The sequence below is a fragment of the Trichoderma asperellum genome, chromosome 6 (genome assembly GCF_020647865.1).
Source record: "Trichoderma asperellum chromosome 6, complete sequence".
In the NCBI taxonomy this organism is placed as follows: Eukaryota; Fungi; Ascomycota; class Sordariomycetes; order Hypocreales; family Hypocreaceae; genus Trichoderma; species Trichoderma asperellum.
In genome coordinates this window covers 2,049,474-2,065,251 of record NC_089420.1, presented here as the reverse complement: position 1 = coordinate 2,065,251, position 15,778 = coordinate 2,049,474, and the positions used below count along the sequence as shown (strand labels likewise).

Genomic DNA, 15,778 nt, shown 5'->3' with positions numbered 1-15,778 from the left:
CATTGAGAGGGCCGTAGAAAATGACTGTGAATCACAAACAAATGTGCACACTCATCGAAAAAACGTATAGAGTGCCTCAATATAGCTGTCACTCTTGGACACTCCCAAGCAGTAAAAATAGTCATAAGAATAAAGCAAACAGCGTTAACATATTATTGATTTTTTATTTAGAGTTGAGTGAGCAGCCATGGACTCACTCTCTTATCCTTGGCCGATGACCATGCAGTCAGTGTACAAAGTACTCCATTTCCAATCCGAAAAACCACATAAGAACAAGCGTAAGGTGGTATACTAGCCTTGTTGTGTGCCGTTGGTCGGCAGTTTTATCCCTTCGTCTCTCCCAAACTCCGGATACTCTCAGTTGATCATGAACTTAAATGCTTACAATTTTCTTGGTCCTGTCCTTCTCCCCTCCTTGAAATTCCTTTCTCATACTCCGCCTCAAAGGCTTTCTGGAGTGGGATTCTCATGCTTGGCAGTGCTTCCTTTTCCGCGCCAAGTGCTCACAGCAGGAATATGCGCCTCGTACCGAACTTCCTCCGTGCCGTACGCCCTTGGCGTCAATTTGATGAGTGTGTGAAGCGGCACGTTCATCCAGGGACTCTTAGCCTGGTCCTTCTTCATGAAGTATGCATAGATGCAGCGCAAAACCGCCTGGTGAGTCACAATGAGAATGTCCTCGCTACGCTCCAATTCCATTATGATCGGTTCCAGGCGGATAACCACGTCACGGTACGACTCGCCACCGCGGTATCGGTAGTTGTATTTATCCTCATCACGGGCCGCAAAGTCTTCAGGGTAGCGGTCTTTTATTTCTTGGTAGGTCAAGCCATCGCACACACCGGAATCCAATTCATCCAGTGCTTTCCACTGCAACTGATTGTAGTGCGGTGGGAGGAAGCGGGCTGTGGCGATGGTACGTTTCAAGGTTGAGGTCCACACCGTTAGAGGGCGATCATCCTAGTTAACATTATTAGTGCCCATTCCGCATATGTACTCTCAAAATACATCCGAGAAACTTTCACATCAGCTGTAATGGGGGGGGGTTATAAGACTTACTCCCACAGATTCTCGTACCAACTCTGGCAGCTTCTTAGCGTACTGCTCGCCCCGGGGAGACAGAAGCATGTCTCCGCCAATACGTCCACTCAGGTTATAAAGAGACTCTCCGTGCTATTGTTAAACAAGAGGTTAGATAACAGAGCCAAAAAGACATAGCAAAGACATGGCTTGTGCTATAAGGTGACTCACTCTTGATAGCCAGACTGATCGCGGCCGGATATGCAGGTTCATGAGGTAGTAGACAATGCGACTTTGAAGATAGTCTTGAATGCGGTTGATGATGACTTGCTTGCCAACGTTCATCAGCTTCAAGTAGGTGTAGCTATCCTCGTCATGGTCGGCGTCAATAGTCTTGTAGACCTTTTCATAGTGCTTGATTCGATTGCGAAAGTCCTGGGCCGCATCTTCTGGATCTTGGCCGCGGTAGTCAGGGCTTGTCAGCTTGACGTCACGAATGTTTGCCATGATGACCTTTTCATCATCGCATTTGCTTTCGACAAACAGAACCTCAATGCCATGGGCGGTGCACGTGTCCCAGACCCATTTACGACGCTCCTTGGTAGAATTGGTCGCGTCCAAGATGCCAACGACGCCGCCGGTGCGGAACCAAGCAAGCATGTCAGCAACGGCGGCCTCGGCAGCCGCACGGCGTTTCCGCTCACCCTCGGGATTGCTGAAATCAAAAAAGTCGGCCGTTGGCTGTGGAGCGTCATGACGCCGATAGTTGCCGACATTGAAAGTCGCTGCCGGAATTGACAGCCATTGCAAATATCTTTGGGCTGTATATCCGAACAAGCAACGAGAGAAAGAGTAAATGTCAGTCAAAGTCTCAACAGTCTGTCTATACGAAGTGGCGTGAGAAATTGGAGGAAATCAGGCAGCTTCCCGACGCTAGACGAGAGGGGAAGAAATCGCCATAAAGCAAAAAGCTCTGGAGGCAAGCATCCGGCTCAATGGAAGTGTGTGCGTGCGTGCGTGCGTGCGTGCGTGCATGTGCATAGGAATATGTCGGGATTGGGCCATTAAGAAGCCAAAAAGAGAAGGATGAAAAGGAAAAAAAAAGAGCAGAGATGCAGAACAAGCATACCTAGTTGGGCAATGTAACTCTTCCCGCGCGCCGGGAGACCGACCATGACGACGCATATCTTGGTGTCCTCGACCTGAACCCCCACGCCATTGTTAGTTTTTGACGGCATTGTCACGATGATGAAGCTGGCGATGCTGTTTGCTAAGATCAAGTATGCTAATACGGTGTTTGGGGTGTGATAGCAGAGGCATCCGGCGTGGCGGCTGATACATATGATGGCCCAGCAGGAATAGGGGAGACGGCAGCAGCAGTTTGTAACAAGGCAGAAGCAGCAGTAGAGGGTGGCTTTTGACCCTCGGATCTCTCTGGAGAGGAGGCAAAGGTGAATGAAGCCGGGCGATGGATAGCAGCGGCTGAGAGGCAGGCGACGCAGAGGACGTTGGCTGTGGATTGCGTGAGTGTGGCTGAACGGACTGGGATAGGCGAAGGTCCAGAGTCAATCAGTGACTGGGCAGCAGAGCGTGACGAATTGCCCGGGAAGTAGAAATGCGTGAACGGGTGTTCAATCCAAGTGTGCGCGTGAGGGTGTGCGGCAGTGAGGCAGCTTGTCCAAGGACCAAAAGGGTTCGATGCTCAATCGACGTCAAGCCGCTTTAGTGGCTGATGGGCACTAAGCCTCAGTGGTCGAAACAGCCCACAGCCGAGGCAAGCCTGCAGAGACGCAGAGCCGGGAAAAAGGGCTGCACGGCGGGTAGCACCGCAGCAGAGGGCCGTGATTGGGGGGGAAAATGGCACCCCGGCAGAAAAGTTGCAGATTGCCTTATGGCCGTGATAGTGACGATGGGCGTAAAAATCTTCCAATGCTCTCGGATGATGCAGATTGCGGAGACGGCGTTGGCACAAAGTCCAAGGGAAAAAAAGAGGAGACTTTAGCACGCCGGAAGGCCAAATATATCGGCACCCAGAAGTACTGCCAAGTACCGTGTGACAGTGGTGGCGGTTGCTCGTGACTGCCAAATACAAAAATACCCCAGATTATCAAGGTACACGTATCGGCTCAAAGTAAGTGCAGCACGCCCCGAGAACAGCTATAGGTAGGTGGCCAAGTGCTAGTTCGCAGGAAGGTCCTAGGTCTAGTACCCAACGGCAGGTTCTGTCAAGCAGTCCCAAAGATCCTTTCCACAGGAAGGAACAGCCTGAGAGGTGGCAAGTGTGTGTCAATCCGGCAATAGCAGCAGCAATAAAGGAAAACCAGACGCCAGGGGAAGGAGCAGTGTGGCATGCGGACAGGCAACCAAAAAGGCCAGCAAATTCTCCGCAGGCAGGCAAGCAACGGCACCGGGCTCGGTGAGAGCGAGTCGACAAATGCATGCACCTTCCGTGCTTATGCAGATGGCCCTGAAACAGAATGAAAACCAAGGGAAGGGAAAAAGAAGAAATTTGGAACAAAAGAAGCCCCCCTTGCTTTGCCTGCCTTATACCTCGGATTCCCCATTCCAGCATCAACGCTCGGAAGGGCATTGCCTTATGGAAGCACTCCCCGCATCACGGCGGCCAGGCTCGTCTCTGTGTCTCTGCTGCTCATGCCATTTGCCCCTTCAAACTGCCGCCGGATGCCCCGTGATGCGTCTGCGTATAGCACGGAGCACCAAGTAATTACCACTGCTCCATCCTGCGCGGTTGACTCTGTCAGGCGGCTCTCGTGCCCCCCTGTGCCGCCCAGCCTGCAGTGGGGGCAGCTCTGGGGAATTGGAGCAGCTCCAGGGCGGTGGGAGCGCTGGGCCGCGCTGCAGTCCGGCGTCCAGTCAGGGGGCTCAGCACCAGCTGCAGCGCCCCAGCACCTGGGCGAGTGCACTGCGGGGCCGCCAGCCGCTAGAGCCCTTTGCCCGGCCAGCCCCTGACAGCGCCAGCTCTGGTCCCCGAATCGTCCCGGCGGCCAGACGCCAAGGCCCCGTCTCGACGTTCCGATTCGAAGCGCTTCGTTTTCGTGGGCAGGTGACCGCAGTTCAGCAAAATGAGGCGTTGATTGACTGCAATTGACAATCGATTTCCAATGGCTTTCCAATCGTCTCGTGTTTTTCTTTCTCCGGCTTCCGGCTGTCGAACCATCTGCCGTCGAATCTCGCCATATCGCAAGCGGCCCAATGGCGGCGGCCCGAGGATGGATTGCTGAAATCGATCGTTGCTGGTGCTCTTGATCTCTCCCCGTCGGCGCCGTCTCCGTGATTGCCTCTTTCGGGCATCTTGGGCCACAGGCAGTGGTCGCCTGCAGGAACGCTGTGATGCACCCCTGGCTGCCTTTTCTTCCGGGGTTATCCGACCGGCAAGAAGAAGAAAATTCAATCATGGGATCAGGGCTCATCTCGTATGTTGCGTGTGAATGGCCTGAGCGCAAAGTAGACCGGTCACCTGGATGAAGTGTCCTCTCAAGCACAAGAATTGCCAGGATCTGTCCCCGTGTCCTACTGTACGGTATTCCGTACTTCGGGCTTGCTTCGTCGTCTGCATGTAAAGCCTTCTCGCCACGGCTCTGCTGCTGGTGGAACCGCCCCAATCTGACGGAGTCATTGTCTTGGATCCTCCGCCTTCACCGCCTGCGTCTCTTCATCTGCAACCACTGTCTCGTCATGTCCAGTCACTTGACTGGCGACCATGTCTGCATCTCGGAGCCTGTGTGAGAAATAGCAAGGCTAGTACTGGGCACTAGTAGGAGGTAGGGAGGATTCGCAAGGAGATGTGCAGGTAAGCAGAAGACGAAAAACAGAAAGAGACGTGACGATATCTCGCTCGTCCTTCTCACCTTGCTGAAACTCCACGTATTCGCTCTCGCCCTGCCCAAAGGCCTCGACGGCGGCCCAGCAGCAACGCCTATCATCTTTATACCGAGATAGAGTTATCGTCCTGGTCCTGCTGTGGCTCTCTCTCTCTCTTTTCCTCCCCTTGACTTCAATCCTTCCCCTGCTTTTTAGCAGAAGCTCTTGGGAAAGCCGACGAAATGTAATGCCGCGTTATCTTCGCACCCTGGTGAGCGTCTTCAACGTTGTCTAAAAAAAAAGGCGTAGGTAAGGAAAATAAGGAAAAGAAAAAAAGAAAAAGGAGAAATTATGTTGTTGCAGATAGAATTACAGTTGGAAGAAAAAAAAAAATGAGATTGACTCAATCAAAAGCACGCAAAAAGTCTGATAATGGCAGATGGGGGGCAGTGGATTTGAGCTACGCAGTGTTATTAGTACAAGGAACTACGACGGAGTAGCTGATAAGCACTCAAAAACCACCCCCTTGCATTACAAGACAGGAGCCGCATTCCATCAATGTTTTTTAACCTGATAGTTTCAGCACCAAGTCATGGGCGGATCTCCTGAAGGAAGATGAAATGACTGTAAAGAAAAAAAAATATTGCGAGAAAGAACCCCTGGTGAAATTTGAATTAACGTTCTAGAGCGTCTCTCACATGGAAGAGAACCAAGCGATTCTTGCAGCTTTCAACACCTAATCAAACCACCGGCATGCTTCCTCCTTCAGGTCGCACAAGTGCCAAAAGACAAAAAAGAGAAGAGAAGAGAAGAGAAGAGAAGGGAGAGAAAAGTTTCTCATCATGGCATCTCGCCTACAACTGCATCATCACTTTCTCGAGTAGAACCGCATCTCGGCCGCTCCGACGTCAAACACGGCCAGCACGTTCTGCAGAAACACATCGCCTAAAATATACGGCCCGGGTCCACCGCTAGCTATGCCAATGGCGCAGTAGCCCGTCAGCGGGTCGATGAGATCTTGGTAGATCAGATCCGCCGGGTTGATCCAGAACTCGACGCCCGAGATGATGATGGCAAAGTGCGGCGGGATGGCATCGCAGGGGGCAAAGTATGTGCCCCATTGGTAGAGGTATACGGCTCGAGGCTGGAAAGAGTTGGCGATGGATTCAGCCAGGGCTAGAGAGATGGGTTGAAACCATGTAGTCAGTATTGTATCTGCTGCACTGCGAAAAAAAAAAAAGTTACTTACGAGGAGGCAGATAGAGCATCGTCGTGCCAGTGTCGACAATGTACGGATACTTGGTGGTATCCGTCGTCTGGCCCCATTTCATGCCATCAGGCACAATAGTATAGAATGAGTACTTCCAAGCTGTTTCAGGCTGGCCAATAAGATTTGCCTGCCACATTTCATTCATTCGGTGATTAGCTCTCTATCATCTCATCTCATCTCCTCTTAACGCTCGCTCGCCATCGTTTGCCAAACACTTACAATAATCAGATCCGTCTTGGCATATCCCCTGAACTGCCAGTCCATCGGCGGCAAGCCTCCCCAGGCGATAACGCCATCTGTCGAGTTCTTGATCAGGGCAACGCTGAAGACTGGGTCGATGGCGCCCTGGCTGATGGCATTGGTGAGGAAGGGCGTGTAGCTCATGGCGTTCCACGGCGCCTCCTGGCCAATGTCGCCATAGTACGCGCTGGTGATTGCAGGATACGCAAGGCCGAGAATGCCGACGGTTACGTTGTTGCCGTGCCAGTAGGTGTTGTTGGCGAGGCCGACCTGCTGCTTCGACACGGATACTCCGCCGCACGAGACGTCGCTGTAGCCCATGGGGCCGGAGATGCGCTCGCCGGATCCATACTTGAGGTAGAAGTGCAGCTCGTCGATTTGGCCGTGGCTGAAGCCATCAATATAGGGCGTGGAGAAGCCACACGCAGCCTCGTTGTGGGAATCGCCAGAGCCGTCTGAGCACTTGAAACCGGTCTTGGTCGCCCAGGTATCAGAGCTTCCAGTGTCGAAGAGGAGCCAGACGGGGACGCCATCCCAGCCGCACTGGACGGCATACTGGGTAGAGGCAGCAGTGAGGGCGGAAATGTTCTGGAACGACTGGTTGATGGAGCCAGGGACCATGCCACGGAAACGGCTGAGAGCAGAGACGCCCGAGTGCTGCTGGCCTGGTCTTGCCTTGATGCCCTTGAGGTGCGAGAAGAACATCGTGGTGCGATCCTTGGTCGGCTCCTTGATGGCTTTTGCTCTCTCAAAGGTGAGGCCATTCATGGGCTTTGCGAGGTCCCAGTCTGGAGCATGGCGTCGGACTTGGGGAAGATTGGCAGCCGATGCCGTGATGGCAATGCTGCCGAGAAGGCAGATGGCCCACCGTAGAGCCTTTATGAAGATCATGGCGAGCGGGCAGCAGTGTAGTGCTATATGGCGAGGAGATGGGTACAGATGGGCAAGATGGATGCTGGAAAGAGATAAAGGGGATGGCAGGCTGCGAGAAACTGGTGATATCTCACAAAAGCTGTGCAAGGAAGAAGAGACGCAATCTGAAAGACGACGATGATTGAAGACGAAAAAAACAGATGGATGAGAAAGAGGAAAGGAGGAAAAGCCCATAGAGACAGGCACACCATGGAACAAAAAATCGAAAACAAAAAAAAGGGGGGGTCGAGGCGAGCAGCAGCATTTGACAGCTGGCTATTCAGCTCAGAAGCAGTGCAACACCTGCCACCTGTTTCACTCGGCAATCACATCAAACGGCTATCTTGTACGAGTGGCGGACGGGTGCAACGTTTCGACGGTCCTTGACGACAGAAATAGTATCAAAGAGTTGTTTGTTAGGACTTGTTTGGTTCATTCTTACGGTAGGAGGGGAAATGATTTGTCGAGATCTTTGAAGAGATGAGAAGTGGTGTATATGTCTATCAAGAAGATTTATTTCAACCTAGCAGTAGTTGTTGCAATACGCTGTTAGAACTATCATTTTCCATAAATGTATAACATCTCTGGAGCGAGGCAACCCAGTAACCAGCCCTATAAACTCCAATTCTCCTCGTCAGGTGCAGAGCAAATAGTACTAGTCTTGCTATATGAATTAGTACATGTAAACTCTGTACGTTTTTTGTACAAATCTGCTTTCTGAGCCAATGTTTGCTTTTCCCGTGGACCAGTTTCAGGTTTCTCCCGTCCCGGTATCACAGATCTAGCTCTGCCTTTCCGAGACACAACCTAATCGACCGAGTCCTGGTGTCCATCAAGATGAGCTGAAGAGCACATGTATGCGGGCTGTCCTCATAAATCATCGAGCTTCAGCTTTGGTGGTTTCATATAGCTCAATGCGTCCTCGATATGCCATTCTGTCTATGGATAACTGCGTAGAGCTGTATCTGAATGTATAAAAACACACATGAATATAGTATATTACGTCCACTCTACTCGCCCAACAACACATGAGTGTGTATAATAGAGATATGCAACAGTATACTCGGCAAGCTTCCAAGGGGGCTAACTCTGTGCCACCATTGTCCCCAAGAAAGAAAAGAAATTAAAAAGGACTTGTACAACTTCACCACGGCAGCGAAGCAAATAGTATCATCCGTCAGGTTCAGGCGTCAAGATACTGCCCCTTCTCAGCCGTTATAATGAGCCATTCTTCAAAAGTATCGAGCCGTGTATATCGAATTCGCAGCCATATCAGGGCGTACATGTTCCACAACCTTGCCTCCTATTTCCTTCGAGTTCTTCAAGCTCGGTCACACATTCCACCTATTTTCTCGGCTCAGAAAGCCCGGCGGCATTGAGTACGCGATCTGTATTGTATCTCTCTCGCTTATTTTCTGAGACAACAAAATAAAGCCTTTGATATTTCCCCTAGAATATCACCAGATGATACATGACATATAGTAATAGCAATAGCAATAAGAGTAACAAGAAGACGGCAACGGCGTAATTATACCGCATGAATTAGCTAGATACCCAACATCGGTTGCAATTTATATGGAAGGTAACCATAGCTTTTCCCACGAAAAAAAAACAATTCAGCTTCAATATCTTCCATTCTTTAACTAGGAACAAGCATAGAAGTAAGCTATAACTTTAATAAGACATCTCTTCAAGAACCCACATCACATGGAAACCTACCTGAAATCATCCATCACGATCGATCTAACCTAGCAGTGGACCCAATTCTAAACGAATAGGAAAAAGACGCCAAAGGCACTAAATTCTACCTCCATTTCCCCGAGCCTGTCAATCTCAAAGGGCGTAGCGTCTAGTAGATTAAAAAAATAATAACATAATAAAATAAAAAAATCGCCGGGCAGCGCCGCTTCTCGACGGTCTACCGTCAGTGCTATTTTCCATCATGCCGAGGTTAGATCTCCAACAGGGAAGAAGTGGAAATACCCGCCAAACAAGCGGCACTAGATAAAATGCTTCTAATAGCCCATGAAAGATTTCTAGAAGACTGTAAACTAAAAAAAAAGTAAATCAAGAAAGAAAAAAATAAACATCAGAGGTCACAAAAAAGTTGAAGAAAAAAGAATCTCTGCACTATTAGCAAAAAAAAAAAAAAAAAAAAAAAAGTGCACACTCTCAAAACTACTCTTCAGCTTTCTTATTTGATCATCTGGCAGCCAGTCGCATCTCCTGCCAAGCTGGGCTACCTCTGCGACATTACCCCAATCCATACAGCCCGCATGTCCCTTTAGAGCTATACCTCACTAACAAGCTACCTATTCCGCATCTTAATGCACCGTACCGGACGGACCCCCCCTGACGCCATATTTTTTCCTCTACCCAAATGCCGGCCTCATTCGCTGTCGCTCTGCCGCGTGCGTCTCGGGGCTTTGATATTGGCCAGACTCGCCATGTAGCATTAGCTTCGTCTTCTTTATTCACATGTGCGGCGCAGGGGGGGTTAGGGCGAGGAGCGAGGGCAAATCGTCGTCATCTTTATCAAACTTGTTCTTCAGCGGAAACGAAGCCCTCCTTTGTGCTGCCGCCCAGGAGGACTTACACCACTACGGGGGTCACGATGGCTTCGAAAACAACGTCAATTCTTCTAAGAAGAGAGCCTCCACTCTCGTTCATGGAGCATCTGAGCTCTTCCGTATCATACTATTGTCCAAAGGATGCTATTCCTCTCAACAATAAAAGCGACAACGACAATGCCCCAATCGATCAACGCCGCCATCCAGAACTCATCCTCGTTCTCAGCTGGATGGGTGCCCGAGACGTTCACATAGAAAAATACATTGCCCAACACCGCGTGCTCTTTCCCTCGTCCCGAATCCTTCTCATCCGCTCTCCTGCATCGCATGTCTTTTGGCCAAGCCTCGCTCGCAGACATATCCCGCCGGCAATCCGAATCCTCAGACAATTCGCAGAGTCAGAGACAAGGGCCACGAATAACAGCAGAAACAGCAGGCCCAGAGTCTTGTTGCATATCCTCTCCAACGGTGGCGTCAGCACAGCTGCAAGAATCCGGGAACTCCTGAGAAAGGAGTTGGGCAGAGACGGTGCCGGGAACAAGCTCGTCATCCCTCGATATGCCCTCTGTCTGGATTCATGTCCAGGCAACTTCGTCTGGAAAAGCACCCACCAAGCTCTCCTCCAATCTTTGCCTCGCTGGACCTCCCCGTTGGTGCACTTTGTCATCGCGGTCGCCTGGCTGATATACAAGCTTCGCCTCACCCGGCCTGCGCAGAATCTCAATGCTGAAGCCTTAAGGAGAGGAAGCCTACTCCCCAGAGAAACACAGAGGACCTATCTGTACGGAACGGCAGACGCCATCATCGACTGGCGCCAGGTCGAAGATCATGCGAGAAGGGCAGAGGAGTCAGGCTTCAAGGTACGAAAGGAGAAGTTTGAAGGCGGAGAGCATGTATCACTTGTAAGGAAAGAGAGTCAAAGGTATTGGCAGGCAGTAAAGGAGACATGGCATGAGGCTGATCTCGACGCCAAAAAGACGACTAGCCAGGTGTGAGGACTGATGGTAGTAAAATGTTGAGAGATGGCAAATAATGCAACAGCGCCACGATGGACCGATGGACGAAAAGATTGGAAACAAGCATAGAACAGGAAGGGGAACTAAGGCGCATGGCGTTCGTCCGTAGATGTATAAATATAGAGACGCTCGGGATAGAATCTAGACAGTGTAAGCCATGAAGCTAGAAATAGCGGTGATAATTAAGGGCAACGATGATAGTGCTCCGCTGATTATTTTTATGCCACATAATCATGGATAACTCGAAATCAGCAGCCACGTCAAGCCGACATGATCTTCATCATCGCTCATTGTCTCAAAATACCATGCTCCCTTTTGGTTGAATGACGGGCGCAAATGCCTCTGCCAATTCACAACAATGCCGCCCATTATTAAAAATGCTGAATGCCGATTGACAAATATTCCCAGGAATTTGAGCCCGATCAAGGTAATCCGTTATCAACGGCCCAAGATTATCCTCTTCCAACTCCATAAACGCCCGGTACCATACCACACCCTCCCATCACACAAATATATCCCAAAAGAATCGAATGCTGAGGAACTCGGAAGGTGGGAGAAAAGAACAGCTGTATGTGGCGCTCGCTCGCTCGTAAGGCAATCAAGGCAATCGTCGTAAAACAAAAAAGCATTGGTCCATGTCGTAGAATTTTTTTGGTTCCTTTTGTTTTTCTTTTGTTTTCGGTTTTTAACTTTTGGTTTTGGCTTTCTTCCGTGAGTCCTTTGACTGCTCTTCCTCAGCGAGCCGCTTCCCATGAGCAAGGAGGTCCTCCTCTGCCTCTTCACCTACATCGCCGATTCCTTCATCCTCCTCGGTGCATTGGTCGCACTCTTGGTCGAATTCGTGTCGTTCTTGAAACACGCCGTTTGAACAGTCTCCAAAAATCCCATTGTTTTTCGCCTGGAGACATGATAGTTCTTGCGTAAGATCTTCCCATACTTGGGCTTCGCCACACTTGGTACAAGTGCCAGTGAATATGACTAGACGACACATGTCGTTGGTAGCCGGAAATGATAGACAGAGATGGTTTTTTGAAACTGGGCTTAGAGAGTTTGTCCAATCATGAGTTTAGCGTCCATCAATAGAAAATATATCGAAAGATTCGAAGTTATAGTAGCCAAGGGGGGAACAAGAGATTAAGTTAAAAGCCCTTTGCATGGAAACAGTATGAAGATAGGACAGTAGAGACTAAGAGGCATCTATTAGACGTTTAGTCCGCTCTGTAAATCATTACAAAGCTTATTGACACGGTGAAGCAACGAGCAGGGGAGGTGGGCTCATACAAATCAACAAAGTTGTGTTAGTAGAGGTGGACACACGGGCCTCCATTCAAATCTCTCTGCTAGAGAGAATCAAACGTAAATTATTCCCTCTCTCCTTCAATCAGATAGTTGTGTTGGTCGATTAATGAGAGAGAGAAAAAAAATCGAAATGCTTGTTGTACGAGCAGTATACGTCGTAATTGAGTTGGTGCTGTGTTGTCAAAGTCACACAGCTGACAAGACACGGCTTCTTTTCATTTGTATGTGAGTTGGTAGAACCTGGACAATCGGTTCGCTGCATGTGGTGGTATGGTGGGAAGAGGAATGGTAATTAATCGTGCGCTCATTGAAAACCAAGAGAAACACAGGGGAGCAAATGAGGAGAATCAAAAAAGAAGGGGGGCGGATGAGCAAATAATTTGACTTGTATGCGGAAACAAAGTTTCGGTGCGGAAAAGTGGTGAGGGCATGGCAGCCAACAGCATCAAGTCAAGAATGGATCTCTGTGCGTATACTTGTACTTGTGAAAACGCCCCGTCGAATCTTGCTGCACGGTTTGCAAGAGCCTATTCCTGCGACTACCTTAGGCAGTAGGCCTAGAGCGAAAAGTGACAACAGGACATGACTAACCTGCCTGCCTGCATACGTCGCACCGCACAACCGCTGTGGATGGATGCAGCAAACTCTTGTCACCTATCATATTTGCACTTGCGCGCAGCGTCTGTCTAGTTTTGAGCCCACCCAATAAATATGGGCCCGGGGCTTCTAGCTTCCAAGTTTGAGCGTGGAGCAGGCCAAGTTGCGTCGGCTAGAGCTGTCAAAGGCATCGGAACAGGCGGTAGGGAGGGCCTCGTTCAGAGGGAGTCGTCCTGTCCGCAACACGAGACAGCGCCGGCGTCCATTAGGCGACTGACCGACTCGCTCGCAAGGGGTCTTTCCTGGTGCTGGTGCTGGTGCTGATAGTCCACGCGCGATCGGGATGTCCAAGGAGATCTATCGCTGTCTTCCCTTTTTAGAGAGGGCCTTGTAGAGGGCATAGGGGTGCGTGTCTTGCATGCCATGCAAGACCTGGCCCGTCTGCGAGTATGTACAAGTACTGCATGCACGCGCCAGAAAATGTGTGTCTGAAGCCCGTCATCGTCCGGCGACCCAGTCATATGTACAAGCTTCTACCAGACTACAGAGCAGATTACCTTGCTTGCTGACCATTCATGTATCTCTGGCCACATTCGGAGCTGATGGTATGATGCTGCTGCTGCATAAGGGCACTGCTTCCCGAGTCTCGTCCTGCCCTGTCCCGTACCACGACGACAGACACGGCTCGAGAGCCACATTTGTGCGGTCGCCACTGGGCTAGCTTTGTCATGGCTAAGTCATAGCTGGGCTCCCAAATAGGCAAAAAAACGATGCATTATCGACTTGCTGCAGCTGTCACGAGTCGCGTAAGAAGCAGCCAGCCAGAGAATCAGAGAGCGGAAATCAGACCATGCTTCAGACCTCCAAGATGGCCGTCGGAATCCTTCCGGGCTATAGACGTTACGAGGATAGAAGAGACGAGAGATGAAATGTAGAGAGGGAATGTTGGCCACTCTTGGTTCTTGTTGTGTAGCCCTCCAAGCCGGGAGGATGAGCGGGAAGAGAGGGGAAGCTCGGCGCCACCATGCCTCTTGTGCAAAGTATGTTGCCGATACGACGCGATATCATATAACGCTCCATACTGTATGTCTATACGACTGCTGAAGTGGTGAGCGGTAGATCAACCAACCGATTAGCGGACAGATGGACGAACTGACAGGGCAAACGCGTGGTTCGGACGGGGCCAGGATCAAAGATCCCCTCCAGGACGGGGCCTCTGTCATACCCTTGGCTGTACGCACTGCATTTGGCAGCTATTGCCAGCCTCATTGACTGCCTGCCTGCCTTGCTGCTGCCGCCATGCACGAGCACGAGGGTGGAAACGATGCACGAGGGTGCTTTTTGGCGGTTGACGAGGCAGGCCAGCAGCAGAGCTTAGCCATTTGCAGCAGTGCCTGATTGGAGAGCTGAGCTTTTTTGGCACCTGAGGCTGCAGCTTAGGTGCTCTTAAGCTACTGCGCTATTGCTACTACTAGCAGCAGATGCTTGTTCTATCGCGACAGGCTGTACTGTGCTCGTATAAGATCAATGTCTTGCTATACATGCACGGCTTCTGCTAGCATTTCAGCTACTGCAGTGATCTGTACAGCAACCATGCAATTATGGGATTTCCCGCCTCCTCTCGAGCCCGATGCACACGCGCCTTTATCCGCACCAACCGCCGCCAGGCCGCTGCATGTCTTGCCGGATCCCCTTCTCTCCCACCCGTCCACCGGGAGTATGCCTCGATAGGGCACGGAGCATAGCTTACTTGTGCGCTACTTGATCTCAACCAGTTGTCTCTCAATGCCCACTTGCCGCCGCCTCAGTTGCATAAAAAGGAAAGCAAAACCGCACGGCTGCAGCCACACGGCAGGGGTTCGAGCGAGAAGCTCCTTTACAGACCACAGGCACAGGCACAGCTCAAGTCACATGCAGCCCGGCCTGCTGCGGCCAGATGAAGCGGCCACCCAGACTCAGGGCCCGTGAGATTCTGCGGCCAGCCATTGTCGTGGTTGTGCACAAAGACGAGGCGATGGAGATGAGAGGATGCCTGTGCCATGCTCGTTTTCGTGGCACTCATACCTACTGTAGTGTAGGCCTTGTCCAGCCATGGCTCCGTGCAGATTGCATTGCATGGTATCGTAGCACTCCGTATGCAAGGCTCGATGGACATGAGCGATAGCACCGTGGTACACGTATACGCGCAAGGGGACTCGATGAGTTGCTGTTCAACCTGGACAAATTATCCATCCAAAGGGGAGGGGCGTCTGGAATCTCAGCCCAATAGTGGCAGAAGACGAAGCGGGCGGAATAAAGTGGCGGGTAGGACACACACACACACTCCACAGAGAGCGGAATCATGCATTTCGCATCCTCGCGATGCCAAGATCCAGGTCGGCGTCCAGCTCCCAAAGCCCGAGACATCCCACGCCCCCCCAAAGCGTTGGGCTTCTCCTATACACAAGGTAGGCCATTGGGCTCCTCGTCTATATAGAAAAGTGGCTCTTGCGGGCCCAGCATTGTGTTATCGTTCTCCAGCACATCATACTCTATCTTGGCATATATATCATCCCTCTCCGTGCACGGGAGAAAAATATGCGATATTACACCGGCACCTAGGCTCTCTCTACACCGTGTCCAAGGGATATCAAAGACATCTGAGAAGGAAAAGAGAGCCCTCACCGTAACTGCAAAGACAACAAAAAATGACGAGTAACTTATTCGCAAGAGCAGGAGGATTCCTCTCCGGTCCGTTGGTCATCCGAACGGTGGCGGTTTCTGAACCGTCAGCCATCTCGGCACTTGCATCGACGACACCCTGTCCCTGTCCAGCTGAAGATGCTCCCCCCAGCGCCAGTGGCCACAGGCCATCCGCCTATCATCATCACCCAAGGACGGACAAACACGCAGCTGTATGTGAGCAGTCGGCTACTAAACAAGCTAAACGAAACAAGAGCGTGTCACCCGTCTTTGCTCCGTACTCACACATGCATATCCCCATCGAAGGCTGCATATACTGTATCAGTGTTCATATACGATCCAACCAGCCC

The 15,778-nt window shown here is 50.9% G+C and overlaps 4 protein-coding genes across 4 annotated transcripts; 1 reads left to right on the top strand and 3 right to left on the bottom strand.

The window, feature by feature from the left end:
* Positions 1–441: 441 nt before the first annotated feature.
* On the bottom strand, positions 442–4,964 carry TrAFT101_010130 (uncharacterized protein; the record flags this gene model as incomplete). The annotated part of the gene is made up of 5 exons (XM_024905439.2): positions 442–960; positions 1,060–1,173; positions 1,252–1,841; positions 2,150–2,222; positions 4,890–4,964. 5 exons carry the CDS (start codon positions 4,962–4,964, stop codon positions 442–444), a joined length of 1,371 nt encoding a protein of 456 aa, XP_024760925.2.
* A 711-nt stretch (positions 4,965–5,675) lies between these two features.
* TrAFT101_010129 (uncharacterized protein) lies at positions 5,676–7,402 on the bottom strand. The gene is made up of 3 exons (XM_024900001.2): positions 6,332–7,402; positions 6,092–6,239; positions 5,676–6,018 (listed from the first exon to the last, which is right to left on the bottom strand). The coding sequence occupies exons 1-3, from the start codon at positions 7,241–7,243 to the stop codon at positions 5,711–5,713; spliced, it is 1,368 nt and encodes a 455-aa protein (XP_024760927.1). The 5' UTR covers positions 7,244–7,402; the 3' UTR covers positions 5,676–5,710.
* A 1,804-nt stretch (positions 7,403–9,206) lies between these two features.
* On the top strand, positions 9,207–10,879 carry TrAFT101_010128 (uncharacterized protein; the record flags this gene model as incomplete). Its single annotated transcript, XM_024900002.2, has 2 exons — positions 9,207–9,214; positions 10,001–10,879. 2 exons carry the CDS (start codon positions 9,207–9,209, stop codon positions 10,827–10,829), a joined length of 837 nt encoding a protein of 278 aa, XP_024760928.2. The 3' UTR covers positions 10,830–10,879.
* A 656-nt stretch (positions 10,880–11,535) lies between these two features.
* Positions 11,536–11,841, bottom strand: TrAFT101_010127 (uncharacterized protein; the record flags this gene model as incomplete). The annotated part of the gene is made up of 1 exon (XM_066128848.1): positions 11,536–11,841. The coding sequence occupies one exon, from the start codon at positions 11,839–11,841 to the stop codon at positions 11,536–11,538; it is 306 nt and encodes a 101-aa protein (XP_065984973.1).
* Positions 11,842–15,778: the final 3,937 nt, after the last annotated feature.